The sequence below is a fragment of the Choloepus didactylus genome, chromosome 1, assembly GCF_015220235.1.
Source record: "Choloepus didactylus isolate mChoDid1 chromosome 1, mChoDid1.pri, whole genome shotgun sequence".
Lineage (NCBI taxonomy): Eukaryota > Metazoa > Chordata > Mammalia > Pilosa > Megalonychidae > Choloepus > Choloepus didactylus.
In genome coordinates, this window is record NC_051307.1 from 200,061,929 (window position 1) to 200,080,979 (window position 19,051).

Sequence of the window (19,051 nt, forward strand, 5' to 3'; positions counted from 1 at the left end):
TTTACACTTCCACCAAAAGCATTTGAGAGTACCCATTTCCTCAAAACCTTTCCACCACTGGAGAATCCTGTAAAAGTTTTGAAAATCTAATGAATGAAAACAGTATTTTTATAGTTTCACTTCTTTAGTTAAATGAGGTTGAGTATCTTTTCATATGTTTAGCAGTCCTTTATTTTTGATGAGTTACCAGTACGTTGTACTTTGCCCATTACTCTTTGGAGTTTAAGAAATTTTATGCAGGATTGTTTCTTACGAGTAATGAATATTTTCTCCCTGCTTAAAATAGTTCAAATGTGTTAGTATATTTGAAGTTTTACAGTTTTGGTTTTCATATTTAGCACTTTCCTTCACCTGAAGTTTAAAGTGCTTATATACATACAGAGAGGAGCAATGAATTTTACCAAAAGTATTTACAGAACAATTTAGTCTTTCCCCACTGACATGTATTTATACATTTACACATATTTATACATTCAGTATAAATGCAATTCATAAACAAACACGAGTCTAATGTTTAATTGGCTAATCTATCCCACTGATCAATTCATCCATTCCTGTGCCAAAACAATACTATTTTAATTATTTTACCTTCACAGTTCAGGTAGTTACCTGTTAGGACTACCACTACCTTCACAGCTCTTGAAAAAACCTTTTTGGTTATTTTTCTAAATTTTTTCTTCCATATGTATTTTAAAAGACGCTTATCAAATACTAGTTTTCTACTGAATGGGATTATACTGACATATTCAGCAAGTACTTTTACTCCTCAATACTGAAATTTCCCATTCTGAAAGGCAGGATTTATTTAAGTCTTCTTTTAAATCACTCAGTAATGCTTTATATTTTTCACTGCTCTTGTATTTCCTAGCTCTATTCCAAAGAATATCATGGTTTTTCTTCCCACTGAGAATCTGACTTATTTTTCATTACATTTCCTCACTGACCCCAGAGACAAGCATGTGCTCCAGCTACGACTCCAGGGTGAAATTCCAGTCAAATTCAACATTAACCACCATACACGCCAGTGAGCAGACTTCCAAAAATTCTACATAATGCATCTTACCAAGACTTTGATCCAACCCAGCTGACCCTGGAAGTACACCTGTCTCTACTTAGCTGTGCCTAAATTAAAAATTCATGAGCAAAAAAAAATTACTTTTGTTTCAATCTACAAAGTTTGGGTTGGTTGGTTACACTGCAGTAGATATCTAGAACAGAAGTGGGTCACACTGGGTGTGATATACATTTATCCAGCTTTTCCCCAAGGGCATATCCTAGGACATACATACAAACTCCCCTCAAATCCTTCCCTGATAACTGGATGTGAATGCATGGGGCAGGACTACAAAGGAAAACAATGAAAAGAAATCACTGGAAAAATTAAAGAACTGACCTGAGATTTGAACCATTGCATGGCGCAATGGAAAAACAAAATTGAGTTTATGATCAATCCAGTAAGAAGAACTTGGTAAACACCTGAGGCTTTCCATTAAAACCCAAAAGGCCCACTACGTAGGAGTAAGATGGAAGCATCCCAAGTGTCCATCAACTGATAAACAAAATGTGGTATACACATACAATGGAATATTAGTCAGCTGGAAGAAGGAATGAAGTTCTGATACATGCAACAACATAGATGAACTCTGAAGACATCATATTCAGTAACATAAGTCAGGCACAAAAGGTCAAAGATTTTATGACTTCACTGACATGAAATAATTAAGATAACAATTGCATAGTCCAAAATTAAAATCCAGGATGCCAGAGGCCAGGATGTGGGTAGGGAATAGAGAGTAAACACTTAATTGGTATGGAGTGCTTGTTAGGAGTGACGGAAAAATTCTGGTAATGGATGATGGTGATGGTACAACAACATTGTGAATGTAATTAACCACACTGAATTATAAATTTAAAATGAGGTTAAAAGGGGAAATTTTTGATGATACACAGGTCACTAGATTAAAAATTTTAAAAACAAAAATAAAAGCAAAAAAACAAACAATAGAACTGAAGAACATAAACAGTGAATCCTCAGGTAAACCATGGACTACAGTTAATAAAACAATTCGAATAATATTCTTTGAGCAACGGTAACAAAGATACCACACTAATGCAAAGTGTTATTAAAAGGGAAAACTGTATGTGTGTGTTTAGGGGTGGTGTAAATGGGACCTCTGTGTTTTCTGCATTATTTTTATGTAAACCTACAACTTCTCTAATAAAACTTTTAATAAAAGAAAAAAAATTTTTTAGAAGGAAGTTAGTCCAGAAATTTCATCTCTAATAACTTAGAGATTATACTACTACAAAATTTATTACCAGAAATCTTCAAATTTCTATTCACATAAAGCAATGCCTAGAGATTTGATAGAGAATATATACCTATTAACAACAGGTAAAATATTATGCCAAAAGATTGGGAACGAGGAAATTTCATAATTCTATTCACATTTGAAAGTTGAGAATTATGGACACTGCATAAAAATTAATAATACCATGACACTGGTGAGAACGATTATATTATGTCTGGCACGCTCTCAGTTTAGGCTGAAGAATACAAACCGTTTTTGGGTAGTACCACTTCCTCTATGTTGGGTACAGGTGTTGGGTCTTCCATGTCCTTGGTAAGATCTTCTTGCTCATCTTCTTCTTTCTGACTTCTGCGCTTCCCATAAAGACTAGTTTGGCTAAAACATATGAGAAATATAAAATGTTAACAAAACTGATTATAGCTACTTATAGCAGTTTTTGATGTTCTATCCTTTATTAATGCTAGAATTCTATGCTCTGAACCACTTTAAAAGACAAAGTTGGATATAGTCCCAAATTACAACCAAACAGGGAAAAGAAAAATAGAAGTTATTGGACAAAAGAAATAAACAACAGAAATCTCACTATTCAAATTACAGGCAATATCCTAAAATGGGCTTATATTAGTTTAATACAAGGACATCTGCTAAGAAAACATGGCATATTCCCTTTCAACCCTGAAACTAGGATCATAAACAGTTATTTACATAGCAAGTTTAAAATACGTACAACTGTATTTTCTGGGCTCTTTAGATCATCAAAATATCAGGAACTACAAAACAGAATCACTCAGTATGGTGTTAATCCCCCTTCTTTTTTAAATTTTTCTTGAAAGACTGCTATTATGGATTGTGGGAAGATGACAGTGTAGGCAACTCCAGGAATGAGTTAGACCACCAAAACAATTACTGAATGGCAGGAACTGTCAAAACCAACTATTTTGAAACTCCAGAGTCTAGCGAAACAGTGTGCAGCATCCAAGGAGGAGCAGAAGAGGATAGTAAATACTAGCAAGTTTCACCTTCCTTGTAGCTGCTACCATCGCCTTCCCCAGGCCTTATGGCAGACAGCAGCGGGGAGTGAAGCAAGGGCTTCTGGAACAGCAGATAGGGCCGGGGGTGGGTCATAGAGACCTGATCCTTCAAACTCCAGGGGTGTGTGGTCTGATCACTGATTAGTGCCATTAATCAGCTACTACAGATCACTGGGGGCCAGATCTAAAGACAGCCATTGTTCCAACCATACTTGGGCAAAGGTGGCAGAGGAATCTTAAAAACAGTAAACTCCCTTGAAACTGGAAAACAGTTAATGAGCTACATAAACTGGGCAAAGGCTGAAATCAAGAAAACACAGCTTCAAAGGCCACAGAAGAACCTCCTGGTGCTCTTGCTGACCCCTACCCTACCCCATCTACAAGGTAAAAGTGAAGCTAGCTTATGCTCCCATTATGGGTTCCTGGGTCTGTTCCACAGGGAACAGAGCAGCCCTTGTACACATACTTGGATGCATAAACGTGAGGGCCAATCTACCACGTGCAAGTCTAAGAGACTAAGACTGGAATTGTGCCCTCTCAGCATTTGTCCTAAGGGCAGAGAGAAGCCACTTTTAGACAGCTGGGACAGTATGAGAAACAAGTTACGTTGAAGTGCCCTGAGGCAGGGACTACCTGCATCAAGTCACTCAATAGAGCACCCAAGAGGGAGTCAGTCTATTTCAATAGGAGTAAAGGGGGCATTGTCAACTCCTATAACCTGTAGAAGGGGGAATTCCTAAGGTCCCTAGCTAGCAGGAGCCCAGGAAAAGAAGCAGTGTCTGTGGCTCCATGCAGCCTCAGTAAGATAGACAGAACCCTGCTCCTCCCATTTGCTTGGGCTGATCTTCTTGTTAGGAGGGCTAAACTCTGAAGAACAACATCAACCCAAACTAAGCCAATTTTCAAAGACAGTGAAAGGTATTTGTCTGGTTTTGTTTAGCTCTTGGCACTCATGAAAATCTATCATATCACTAGCTGGATACAAACTAAAGGAACAGAAAGCTCAGGGACTAAATCCGAGAGTTAACAGTTCAAAATATTAAAATGTACACTGTGGAACAGAAGACACAAAACAAAGATCAGGAAATAATGGCCCATCCTTTGCACAACATAAAAACCCAAAACCATCAAAAAAGAGGACCAGACATTGGATGTCCTGGACACACACTGTAAAGAAATGATCCTCAATGTACTCAAGGAGATTAAGGAAAACACAGAGAAATAACAAAAGGATATGAGGATTACAATAAATGAACAATATGGAAAACTCTTTGAGATTCTCAATAGGAACCAAACAGAAATACTGGAGTTAAAAAACAATAACTGAAATAAAAAAAAATCCATAATGGGTTTCAATAGCAGATTGGAGGTGGCAGAAGAAACAAATCAACAAGACAAGACAACTGAAAGAAGAAAGAAAAAAAGAATAAAACAGAACTTAAGACACCTGTGAGACACCATCAAGCATAACAATATATACACAATGGAAGTCCCTGTACGGAGTCCCTGAGAAGAAAGGACTAGAAGGAATATTTAAGAAATAATTGCAGAAAGCCTACCAAATTTAATGGAAGACATGAATATGCATGTTCCAGAAAGCCAAAGAATTTAAAACCAGGATAAATGCTAAGAGAACCACACCCAGACCACTTAGTAATCAATCTAATGCCAAACAAAGGACAGAGTTCTGAAAGTCGCAAGAGAAAAGCAACGACATATAAATAAAAGGGAATCCCAATACGATTAAATACAGATTTCTCATCAGCAACCATGGAGGGAAGAAGGTGGTGGTACAAAATACTTCAAGTACTGAAACCAACCAAGAATTTTGTATCTAGCAAAACTATCTTTCAAAAATGAGGGAAAGAGTAAGACATTCCCAGACAAACAAAAGCTGAGAGTTCATTACCAGTAGACCTGCCCTACGAACAATGCTAAAGGGAGTTCTTCAGACTGAAAGGACAGGACACCAGGCAGTGGATCAAAGCAGAATAAAGATACAAAGACCTCTAGTAAAGGTAGCCATATAAGTAATTATAAATGTCAATAGTATTGTGTTTTTTATATATAAAAAGTACAAAGATATAATTTGTAACAATACCAAAAAAAGGTGCAGGAATGGAGAGGTAGAGGAACAGTGCATCTGCATGCTACTGAAGATAAGTTGGTATCAAATCAAATATGACTGTTATATATTTAGGATGGTAAATTTTACCCCATGGTAACTACAAAGAAAATACATAAAAAATATATTCAGAATGAAATGAGAAGAGACTCAAAATGGTATGATGCAAAAAAAACAAAATAAATAGAGAAGCAGGCATTGACAGAAAAATTGAGGATCAAAAAAACGATAACACAAAGACAAAATAGCAAAATGACAGAAGTACTGCATTATCAGTAGTTACTTTAAATATAAATGGATTAGACTCTCCCATCAAAAGGCAGTCACTGGCGGAATTGATAAAAAGGCATGACCCAACTATATACTATTTACAAAAGACTCACCTTAAATTCAGAGACATAAGTAGATTGAAACTAACCAAAAGAGAGCTGGGGTAGCTATACTAATATCAGATAAAATAGACTTTAAGTCAAAAACTGTTATGAAAGACTAAGAAAGTCATCATATATTGATAAAGGGTTCAATTCAACAAGACATAACAATTATAAATATGTATGAACCTGCCAGCACAGCCCCCAAATATATGAAGCAAATATTGACAGATTTTAATGGTGAAATAGATGGTTCTACATTAATAGTGAGAGATTTCAATAAACCACTTTCAACATATAGATTCAGTGCAATCCCAATCAAAATTCCAATGGAATAAAATTCTTTGTAGAAATTCAAAAGTCAATCATAAAATTCATATGAAAGAAGGATAAGGTGCCCTTAATAGCCAAAACCTTCAGATCTTAAAACTTAGACAAAGCCACAGTAATCAAAACAGGTTGCTACTGGCACAAGGATAGACCTATTCACCAATGGAAGCCTTCATGTTTACAGACAAATAGTTTCTGACAGGGGTGTCAAGTCCACTCAATTGGGAAAGAATAGTCTTTGCAACAAATAATGCTGGGAAAACTGTACTTCCATATGCAAAAGAATGAAGGTGGACCTCTACTTCGCACCATATACAAAAATAAACTCAAAATGGATCCAAGAACTAAATATAAGAACCAGAACTATAAAACTCCTAGAAAAAAACAAAGAAGAATCTTCAGGACTTTGTGATAAGCAATCATTTCTTAGAATCTACATCCAAAGCACAAGCAAGAGATGAAAAAATAGATATCAGAGTTAAAAACTTCTGTGCACCATAGGACTTTCTCATGAAAGTAAAACGACAATCTACACAATGGGAAAAAGTATTTGGAAACCACATATACGATCAAGGTTTAATATACAAAATATCTAAAGTAATCCTAAAACTCAACAAGAAAAAGACTAATATCCCAATTAAAAAATGGGCTAAAGATTTGAGATCTTTCTCCAAATCAGATACACAAATGACCAAAAAGCACATCAAAAGATGCTCAACATGATTAGCTATCAGTGCAATGCAAACCAAAACCACAATGATATACCAGAATGGCTACTATTTAAAAAAAAGGAAAATTACAGGTGTTGGAGGGATGTAGAGAAATATTAATGTTCATTCATTGTTGATGAGAAAGTTGAATGGCACAGCTAATGTGGAAGACTATTTGGAGGCTCCTCAGAAAGTTCTGTTTAGAATTACCATATGGCCGACAATCCCACTTCAAGGTATATACCCAAAAGTATTGAAAAGCAGGGACTCTAAAAGATATCTGCACACCGATCTTCATAACAGCATTATTCACAACAGACAGAAGATGGGAGTAACCCAAGCATCCATCAACCGATGTATATACATACAATGTATATACATACAATGGTTATTCAGCTGTAAAAAGGAATGAGTTCTGAGACATGCAATAACATAGATTAACCCAAAGAAAATCACACTGCCTGAAATAGGCCAAAGAGAACATATAATGTTGTTTGATCTCACTGATATGAAATAACAGAATAAGCAATTTTATACTCAGAAACTAGAATATAGGTTACCAGCAGCCTGGGTAGGTAGGGAAAGGAGAGTTAATGTTTAAATTATATATGGTTTCTTTTTGGGTTGACAGCAAACTTTGGTAATGGATCATGGTAATGGCAGCACAACATTGTGAATGTAACTAACAGCACTGAATTAAATATTTGAATGTGGTTAAAAAAGGAAGTTTTAGGTTGTGTGTAATGAATAAAATTTTTAAAAATAAAAACCACAGGACTATACAACATGAACAGTGACTGTTACTAGACTATAGTTAATATTACAATTATAAAAATGTTCAACTGTAACAAATGTACCACACTAAAACCAAGGTGTTAATAGGGTGGTATATGGGAGTCTGTAATTTATACATGATTTTTCTGTAAACCTACAACTAAAAAAAAGAAAACCAAAAACTACCATTACTCTTTCACCAACAATTAAACAATAAAATATTTAAAACAAGATTTTAAAACTATTACTCACAAGGAAACATATTAGGATTCAAAGAATAGAAATGATTCCTCATCTTGAGAAAATACAGGGATACAAGCATAGAAATTTAACTACCTCACATAACTTGTATGTACCACTTCAGAGAAATGAATAAAAGTAAAAAGAAAGCACAACTCAGAGAGAAATAATTCTGTTTGGGTGTACGAGTTAGTCAAGGTTGAAGGTGATACGAGCTGAATCTTGTAAACTGAGTTAAGAATTCACTAATACCTTGAGGAGCTGGTGGAGAATGCAGGGGTATTGGCCTGCCCCACTGCGATGGTTGCTAACATGACCACAGACACAGGGGACTGGTGGTTTGATAGGTTGAGCCCTCTACTACAGGATTTGCCCTTGGGAAGACTGTTGCTGCAAAGGAGAGGCTAGGCCTCCCTATAATTGTGCCTAAGAGCCTCTTCCTGAATGACTCTTTGTTGCTCAGATGTGGCCCTCTCTCTCTAGCTAAGCCAATTTGGCAGGTGAAATCACTGCCCTCCCCTCTGTGTGGGAGCAGACACCCAGGGTAGTGAATCTCCCCGGCAAAGTGGAACATGACTCCCAGGGAGGAATGTAGACCCGGCACCGTGGGATGAACATCTTGACCAAAAGGGGGATGTGAATGGAAATGAAATAAACTTCAGTGGCAGAGAGATTCCAAAAGCAGCCGAGAGGTCACTCTGGTGGGCACTCTTACGCACAATATAGACAACCCTTTTTAGGTTCTAATGAATTGGGGTAGCTGGTGGTAGATACCTGAAACTATCAAACTACAACCCAGAACCCATGAATCTTGAAGACAATTGTATAAAAATGGAGTTTATGAGGGGTGACAATGGGATTGGGAAAGCCATAAGGACCACACTCCCCTTTGTCTAGTTTATGGATGGATGAGTAGAAAAATAGGGGAAGGAAACAAACAAACAAACAAACAGACAAAGGCACCCAGTGTTCTTTTTACTTTAATTGCTCCTTTTCACTTTAATTATTATTCTTGTTATTTTTGTGTGTGTGGTAATGAAGGTGTCAGAGATTGATTTTGGTGATGAATGTACAACTATGTAATGGTACTGTGAACAATCGAATGTACGATTTGTTTTGTATGACTGCATGGTATGTGAATATATCTCAATAAAATGAATAAAAAAAAGAATTCACTAATAAGGAGGCAATATTTCAGGTTTAAGAGTAAAGACATGAAGGGATTAAAAAACACAAACAAAACCTTGATTTGGGAAGGAACAGGAAATAATTTGGAGTGCTTTTACAAGTAAGAGTGGGAACAGTCTAAGTACTGACTGGAACAGTATATGCTGAGACAAGCCTGAGTCCTCACACTGCACAGAGAATGAGGATGGGGACTTTTTCAAATAAAAATTACATGATGAATTTAAAAAGCCTTTATATAAACTGAAGGGAGTGAAGGAGATAAAACACTTAAACAGGGAAGAAAACATGCAGGACAATTTAAAAAAAGAAAAAAAGTTAGGAAAACAGATTTCAGCATGGTTTTAAATATGGGAAACTTAAAATAAGCCAAAGCTTGGTCACTGGAAACCAGAGGTATTCAATTAAACGACATAAGTACATTTTTTAGGGAAATTCAATTCAGCGAATTTTTCATGCACAGTAGAGGCCAAATACCCTATGGGTCTTTTGGACATCACATCCTTCTTCAGTAACCACCTGTGTCCTATCCCCACCTCAGCTTCTATGTGAGAATAGCAACATATATGATTTCAGGCATACAAACTCTTAGGGAAGTTGTTACAGTTTCACACATAAGGATCTTGGGTAGCACTGAAATCTTTAAATGTCAACAGCAAGATTCAGATTAGAAATTTAAGAAATAAAATTATCCCTGTAATACCAAAAAAATAAAAAAATTAAATCTACTTCTATTTTAATTTTTATATTTATGTCACAATACACCTGATTTGACAAAATAACAAAATCTTTTTTATGACTGTGACTTTTTCAATAATGCTATATATAATACCAACGGGTTTTTAAACTTTCCTAAAGGAGTCTATACATGATTAAGAATGCTTCAGAGAATAACACAATACAGGGCAATGTTCTGGGGACAGAAATGCCAGTTTGGTTGGAAAGACAGTCTTTATAAGGAAGCTGCAGGAGATGAGGTGCCAGGAACTTTACAGTCCAGTCACAGTGAGAAATTTAACAAATCTATTATTACATGAAAAGAATCCAATTTGCAGACTAAGAATAAACCATAGCCTCTAGAAAACTATTTTTAAAATATTTTAAGTTAAGCAACCCTGAAATTATTAAGTAACTGCTACTAATATCTACTTCAGGCCAGGTACTGAGCAAGGGCTATAAATGTCTCATTTAAATCCTAAAACAACTTATTTGGTAGAAGCTATACACTCATTCAAGCAAAGCTCACCAAGTACAACAGTGTGACTCTGAACAGGGTACTATGCTTTTCAGAACTTCAAACAAGCCACAGGTTTACTTACTCCATGAATCATTTTGATAAAAAATGGGGATATGTGGTAAAATCAGAGAAAGAGACAATTGTGATAAATGTAACTTCTTAAATTCGTAATCACCATAAGTCTGAATATATATTTAGGAACAGCAAAAAGGACTGTATTCAGGGTGCCTTTGTATAAATCCAACATGAGATGCCTGTCAGATAATATCCCTTTAGAAGAAAGTTATCAAAGCAAAGTTTCCAATGAGTTCAAAGGGTTCTATTGACTTTCAGCAAAAACTTCCAATATAAATGCAAAAATCTGGAAAGTCCTTTGAAATTTGTTTTAATGCAGCTTTACCCTTTTTTCCCACTCTTCTTCCGTGATTCTGCAGGTGTGGGAGGGGGAGGGGAAGGTGAATGTTTCCTCTTTCGAGCATTAGCTGCTGCTTTTCTATCTCTTCTTTCTGGACTTCGGACTGGCTAGGAGGAAGTACAAGAAAATAAATATCAACCAGCTTTACCAACTCCTCAGTTCCTAAAATCCCTTGTCCAAACGTGAGTTTCCATGAATAAAGACACCACTATATCCATCAGCTCAGAGCAAATGAAAGTAACATCATTATGCACCCTGAACCACCAGATGTCAAGAAATTCTCCAAGACCTTTCAGGTTATGCATCACCAATGGAAATCTGAGCACTGTTACTCAGGCATTCATTTCATTCTACAACACAGAAATGCCAAAATCCTGCACAACTAAAATCTATTTTTGTGCACTTTCTGTTTGTCCCAGTTGAGAAAATCATTTTCAGTAACTACTAGAAAAATATGAAAAATATATTATTAAACTGATAAAATACAAAGATAAGTTGAATGATCTTGTAAAAAGGTACTATTATAAAAACTACTTCTAACATATCGGTAACAAGAATAGAGATAAGTTTATGACTTACCTACACATTGTATAGATACTCCTTTTTAGTTTCTAGTGTATTAGAATAGCTAGAAGGAAATACCTGAATCTGCTGAACTGTAATCTAGTACACTTGATTCTTGATGATAACTGTATAAACTATTCAGCTTTTATCATGTGACTATGTGATTGTGAAAACCTGGTGACTGACATTCCCTTTACCCAGTGTATGGGCAAATGAGTAATAAAACGACAAAAATATATATAAATAATGAGGCGGGGGGAGATGGTTTGGGCGTTCTTTTTTATTTTTATTTTTTTTCTTTATTTTGGAGTAATGAAAATGTTCTAAAATCTATTGAGACAATGAATGAACAACTATATGATGATACCGTGGGCCACTAATCGTATACTCTGGACGAATACATGGTGTATGAATATATCTCAATAAAACTGCATTTAAAAGATAAAACAAGAGGTAAGTTTACGACAAAATATTTTAAATAAGACTGCAACTTATTTAGAAGTCAACATGCAAAGTACACTATTCCTATTTACAGACGACATGATCTTATATATAGAAAACCTCAAAGAACCCATAAAAACACAACCCGAGTTAATAAACAAGTTCAGCAAAGTTGCAGAATACATCAACATACACAAGTCAAACAATAGATTAATAACCACCAATTTAGTAAAACATAACATAATAAACCTAAAATGATCCAAAGTATTACACTAGGTAGAAGCATCTGGGGTACAAAAATAGAATTTAAAAATCAGAGTGAAATATCAATTAAACATTAATTTTCTCTAGTATACTAATTACCCCTTATAATTATTTCCTTTCAGTAGCTCCATGGCATCAAACTGGAATCTGAAGCACCTTACAAGTCTGTAAGCAGTTTTAAAGAAAATCTAAACTACACATATCTTTACATGATAAAATAAGTTTCAAGTTAAATAAAGGTTTTAAATGAGATATGAAATATATGTTGATACAATTCCCCTAAAAATTAATGAATAAATCAGTAAACAATCCATGTAAATCTCAAAGGGGGATAGATGTGAATGGGCCAGCTTAATAATGTGCTATGCAAATGACAATGATCTTAATGACACAAAAGGCTTGGTTTGAAATGCAGTAAAGGAAAAGAAATATATAAGCATACACACCAATGAAGGTTAAACAAGAAAAGTTTAAGGGAATCAAATTCCATAACAAATAGTCAAATTTAATAAGAATGTGAAAAACAAAATTTAGAAAGACTTTTTTAAAATGTAAAAAGATACTGTGACAAAGCAAGTGTGAAAATTGCAAGGTGAAAATGGGGGGAGGGCTGTATTTTAAGTTGATGGTTAAAACAAATATTTCTTTCTCAAAACTTTTTCAAAAAACTAAAATATGAAACAAAAAGCAAATATTTAAAATGTCCCTAAGACAAAGGAATCGAGAATCACAGCTCTCTTTCTAAAGTATATACAAATCAAACATTAACCAATGTAAGCCCTCTTCTCAGTAACAGGTCCTTCTCTAGTGACACAGCTGCCTCAAAAGTCACAGGTTATAAGGATATATGGATAAATATTCAAGTGCTTGGACTTCTAGAGTATTAAAAATGATCAAATGTCAGGTCTCCCAAACCCAAAAAAATCCTGTACTATAACTCTGAGACCTTGAAGGCCTATACTTTATACTAATTACAATCAGTGCATCAAAAATATTGAAATGAAACACTTTTCCCCGGGAAAACAAAAAGCTAAAGTAAACTATGAAATGATGACATTTGGTACACAAAACCAAAACCCAGACCTGGAGAACAAAATCAGCTGCACCACTGCAGTACCACAGGGGCCGTTTTAAATCTAAGTGACCCTATGAGATTTTCATCCTTGTTTGAGGATACAAGCTACTAAGACGGTTGTTACAGTCATTGAGTAACTTGTACAGTCACTTGATAACCAGTGGACCTCGGTTTGTTTGTGGTAAGAGTATTTCAATGAAGATTAAATAATATTTTGGTCAAGAGAGAAGAAAAATGGAAAGCAGAAAGGTAGAGAGAACAGTGCCAACCAAATACCTCTTCATTCTTTGTTGAAATTCGTTGACGGAAACTCACAGGTTTCCTGTTTTCATCCACCTCATAATCTTCCTCATTCATCCATTCATTGAAAACATCAGTGTCCAAAATCCACTTAGCATGAACCTAAAGAAACACCAAGGCACAATCATCTACTTATAAAATAAATGCACTTGACCTTTTAACAAACCAAAGCACTGAAAAAGAAAGAAGCTGGCTTATTATTTCCAAAGCCTCAATTTTATAAAACACATTAAAAGCATAAGACTGTTTTAACTTATGTTTAAGTGAGTGGCAATTCAAACATTCCTATTTTTTATTCCATGTCATTTACTAAGCAAAGAATTGATAAGAAAGCACCTACTCTAGAAAAAAATGCCATAAGCACAAGTATACTATTCCAAGAAATTGGATTCTCAATAGTTCCTAAAATTAGAATAGCTTCAGATTGCATCCCAAAAAGCAAAAGAAAATAATTAAGCTAAAAACAAAAGGATCAAACTTCAGAATAACTAGAAGAAAAGAGAAATTGAACATTTAATACATTTTAAAAAATAAAAGCTGTCTACACCATGAAATAATAGAAAAAGTTGGGAGAAATACTTTTACATGTTAAAAGTATATTGAAAACGAAAACACAAACAAAATACTGAAATTTCTCCATACCAAGTAAGTTAAATTTACTTTAAAAGTTAATTCATGGATGGAGGCGGGGCAAGATGGCAGACTGGTGAGCTGTAAGTTTTAGTTACTCCTCCAGGAAAGTAGGTAAAAAGCCAGGAACTGCGTGGACTGGACACCACAGAGCAATCTGTCTTTGGGCATACTTCATACAACACTCATGAAAACGTGGAACTGCTGAGATCAGCGAAATCTGTAAGTTTTTGCGGCCAGGGGACCCGCGCCCCTCCCTGCCAGGCTCAGTCCCGGGGGAGGAGGGGCTGTCAGCTCCAGGAAGGAGAAGGGAGAACTGCAGTGGCTGCTCTTATCGGAAACTCATTCTACTGATTCAAACTCCAACCATAGATAGACTGAGACCAGACACCAGAGACTCTGAGAGCAGCCAGCCCAGCAGAGAGGAGACAGGCATAGAAAAAAAACAACACGAAAAACTCCAAAATAAAAGCAGAGGATTTTTGGAGTTCTGGTGAACACAGAAAGGGGAAGGGCGGAGCTCAGGCCTTGAGGCGCATATGCAAATCCCGAAGAAAAGCTGATCTCTCTGCCCTGTGCACCTTTCCTTAATGGCCCTGGTTGCTTTGTCTATTAGCATTTCAATAACCCATTAGATCTCTGAGGAGGGCCGTTTTTTTTTTTTGTTTTTTTTTTTTAATCCTTTTTTCTTTTTCTAAAACAATTACTCTAAGAAGTCCAATACAGAAAGCTTCAAAGAACTGCAATTTGGGCACGTCAAGTCAAGAGCAGAACTAAGAGAGCTCTGAGACAAAAGGCAATAATCCAGTGGCTGAGAAAATTCACTAAACAACACAACTTCCCAAGAAAAGGGGGTGTCCGCTCACAGCCACCATCCTGGTGGACAGGAAACACTCCTGCCCATCGCCAGCCCCATAGCCCAGAGCTACCCCAGACAACCCAGTGTGACGGAAGTGCTTCAAATAACAGGCACACACCACAAAACTGGGCATGGACATTAGCCTTCCCTGCAACCTCAGCTGATTGTCCCAGAGTTGGGAAGGTGGAGCAGTGTGAATTAACAAAGCCCCATTCAGCCATCATTTCAGCAGACTGGGAACCTCCCTACACAGCCCAGCAGCCCAGAACTGCCCTGGGGGGACGGCACTCACCTGTGACATAGCACAGTCATCCCTCAACAGAGGACCTGGGGTGCACAGCCTGGAAGAGGGGCCCACTTGCAAGTCTCAGGAGCCATACGCCAATACCAAAGACTTGTGGGTCAGTGGCAGAGACAAACTGTGGCAGGACTGAACTGAAGGATTAGACTATTGCAGCAGCTTTAAAACTCTAGGATCATCAGGGAGATTTGATTGTTAGGGCCACCCCCCCTCCCCGACTGCCCAGAAACACGCCCCACATACAGGGCAGGCAACACCAACTACACACGCAAGCTTGGTACACCAATTGGGCCCCACAAGACTCACTCCCCCACTCACCAAAAAGGCTAAGCAGGGGAGAACTGGCTTGTGGAGAACAGGTGGCTCGTGGACGCCACCTGCTGGTTAGTTAGAGAAAGTGTACTCCACGAAGCTGTAGATCTGATAAATTAGAGATAAGGACTTCAATAGGTCTACAAACCCTAAAAGAACCCTATCAAGTTCAGCAAATGCCACGAGGCCAAAAACAACAGAAAATTATAAAGCATATGAAAAAACCAGACGATATGGATAACCCAAGCCCAAGCACCCAAATCAAAAGACCAGAAGAGACACAGCACCTAGAGCAGCTACTCAAAGAACTAAAGATGAACAATGAGACCATAGTACGGGATATGAAGGAAATCAAGAAGACCCTAGAAGAGCATAAAGAAGACATTGCAAGACTAAATAAAAAAATAGATGTTCTTACGGAAATTAAAGAAACTGTTGACCAAATTAAAAAGATTCTGGACACTCATAGTACAAGACTAGAGGAAGTTGAACAACGAATCAGTGACCTGGAAGATGACAGAATGGAAAATGAAAGCATAAAAGAAAGAATGGGGAAAAAAATTGAAAAACTCGAAATGGACCTCAGGGATATGATAGATAATATGAAACGTCCAAATATAAGACTCATTGGTGTCCCAGAAGGGGAAGAAAAGGGTAAAGGTCTAGGAAGAGTATTCAAAGAAATTGTTGGGGAAAACTTCCCAAATCTTCTAAACAACATAAATACACAAATCATAAATGCTCAGCGAACTCCAAATAGAATAAATCCAAAAAAACCCACTCCGAGACATATACTGATCACACTGTCAAACACAGAAGAGAAGGAGCAAGTTCTGAAAGCAGCAAGAGAAAAGCAATTCACCACATACAAAGGAAACACCATAAGACTAAGTAGTGACTACTCAGCAGCCACCATGGAGGCAAGAAGGCAGTGGCACGATATATTTAAAATTCTGAGTGAGAGGAATTTCCAGCCAAGAATACTTTACCCAGCAAAGCTCTCCTGCAAATTTGAGGGACAGCTTAAATTTTTCACAGACAAAGAAATGCTGAGAGAATTTGCTAACAAGAGACCTGCCCTACTGGAGATACTAAAGGGAGCCCTACAGACAGAGAAACAAAGACAGGACAGAGAGACTTGGAGAAAGGTTCAGTACTAAAGAGATTCGGTATGGGTACAATAAAGGATATTAATAGAGAGAGGGAAAAATATGGCAAACATAAACCAAAGGATAAGATGGCCGATTCAAGAAATGCCTTCACGGTTTTAACGTTGAATGTAAATGGATTAAACTCCCCAATTAAAAGATATAGATTCGCAGAATGGATCAAAAAAAATGAACCATCAATATGTTGCATACAAGAGACTCATCTTAGACACAGGGACACAAAGAAACTGAAAGTGAAAGGATGGAAAAAAATATTTCATGCAAGCTACAGCCAAAAGAAAGCAGGTGTAGCAATATTAATCTCAGATAAAATAGACTTCAAATGCAGGGATGTTTTGAGAGACAAAGAAGGCCACTACATACTAATAAAAGGGGCAATTCAGCAAGAAGAAATAACAATCGTAAATGTCTATGCACCCAATCAAGGTGCCACAAAATACATGAGAGAAACACTGGCAAAACTAAAGGAAGCAATTGATGTTTCCACAATAATTGTGGGAGACTTCAACACATCACTCTCTCCTATAGATAGATCAACCAGACAGAAGACCAATAAGGAAATTGAAAACCTAAACAATCTGATAAATGAAGTAGATTTGGCAGACATCTACAGGACATTACATCCCAAATCACCAGGATACACATACTTTTCTAGTGCTCACGGAACTTTCTCCAGAATAGATCATATGCTGGGACATAAAACAAGCCTCAATAAATTTAAAAAGATTGAAATTATTCAAAGCACATTCTCTGACCACAATGGAATACAATTAGAAGTCAATAACCATCAGAGACTTAGAAAATTCACAAATACCTGGAGGTTAAACAACACACTCCTAAACAATCAGTGGGTTAAAGAAGAAATAGCAAGAGAAATTGCTAAATATATAGAGACGAATGAAAATGAGAACACAACATACCAAAACCTATGGGATGCAGCAAAAGCAGTGCTAAGGGGGAAATTTATAGCACTAAACGCATATATTAAAAAGGAAGAAAGAGCCAAAATCAAAGAACTAATGGATCAACTGAAGAAGCTAGAAAATGAACAGCAAACCAATCCTAAACTAAGTAGAAGAAAAGAAATAACAAGGATTAAAGCAGAAATAAATGACATAGAGAACAAAAAAACAATAGAGAGGATAAATATCACCAAAAGTTGGTTCTTTGAGAAGATCAACAAGATTGACAAGACCCTAGCTAGAATGACAAAATCAAAAAGAGAGAAGACCCATATAAACAAAATAATGAATGAAAAAGGTGACATAACTGCAGATCCTGAAGAAATTAAAAAAATTATAGGAGGATATTATGAACAACTGTATGGCAACAAACTGGATAATGTAGAAGAAATGGACAATTTCCTGGAAACATATGAACAACCTAGACTGACCAGAGAAGAAATAGAAGACCTCAACCAACCCATCACAAGCAAAGAGATCCAATCAGTCATCAAAAATCTTCCCACAAATAAATGCCCAGGGCCAGATGGCTTCACAGGGGAATTCTACCAAACTTTCCAGAAAGAACTGACACCAATCTTACTCAAACTCTTTCAAAACATTGAAAAAAATGGAACACTGCCTAACTCATTTTATGAAGCTAACATCAATCTAATACCAAAACCAGGCAAAGATGCTACAAAAAAGGAAAACTACCGGCCAATCTCCCTAATGAATATAGATGCAAAAATCCTCAACAAAATACTTGCAAATCGAATCCAAAGACACATTAAAAAAATCATACACCATGACCAAGTGGGGTTCATTCCAGGCATGCAAGGATGGTTCAACATAAGAAAAACAATCAATGTATTACAACACATTAAAAACTCAAAGGGAAAAATCAATTGATCATCTCAATAGATGCTGAAAAAGCATTTGACAAAATCCAACATCCCTTTTTGATAAAAACACTTCAAAAGGTAGGAATTGAAGGAAACTTCCTCAACATGATAAAGAGCATATATGAAAAACCCACAGCCAGCATAGTACTCAATGGTGAGAGACTGAAAGCCTTCCCTCTAAGATCAGGAACAAGACAAGGATGCCCGCTGTCACCACTGTTATTCAACATTGTGCTGGAAGTGCTAGCCAGGGCAATCCGGCAAGACAAAGAAATAAAAGGCATCCAAATTGGAAAAGAAGAAGTAAAACTGTCATTGTTTGCAGATGATATGATCTTATATCTAGAAAACCCTGAGAAATCAACGATACACCTACTAGAGCTAATAAACAAATTTAGCAAAGTAGCGGGATACAAGATTAATGCACATAAGTCAGTAATGTTTCTATATGCTAGAAATGAACAAAGTGAAGTGACACTCAAGAAAGAGATACCATTTTCAATAGCAACTAAAAAAATCAAGTACCTAGGAATCAACTTAACCAAAGATGTAAAAGACCT

At 36.5% G+C, this 19,051-nt stretch overlaps 1 protein-coding gene across 2 annotated transcripts in view; it reads right to left on the bottom strand.

Annotated features, from left to right (window-relative positions):
- Positions 1–19,051, bottom strand: part of SMARCC1 (SWI/SNF related, matrix associated, actin dependent regulator of chromatin subfamily c member 1) — a 243,667-nt gene that overhangs the window by 118,604 nt on the left and 106,012 nt on the right. For both annotated transcript variants that reach the window (XM_037849833.1, XM_037849824.1), the window contains exons 9-11: positions 13,351–13,476; positions 10,716–10,837; positions 2,563–2,687 (exon numbers count right to left, since the gene is read on the bottom strand). In XM_037849833.1, coding sequence (XP_037705761.1) covers positions 2,563–2,687; positions 10,716–10,837; positions 13,351–13,476 — 373 coding nt within the window. The remainder of the gene's footprint in view (positions 1–2,562; positions 2,688–10,715; positions 10,838–13,350; positions 13,477–19,051) is intronic.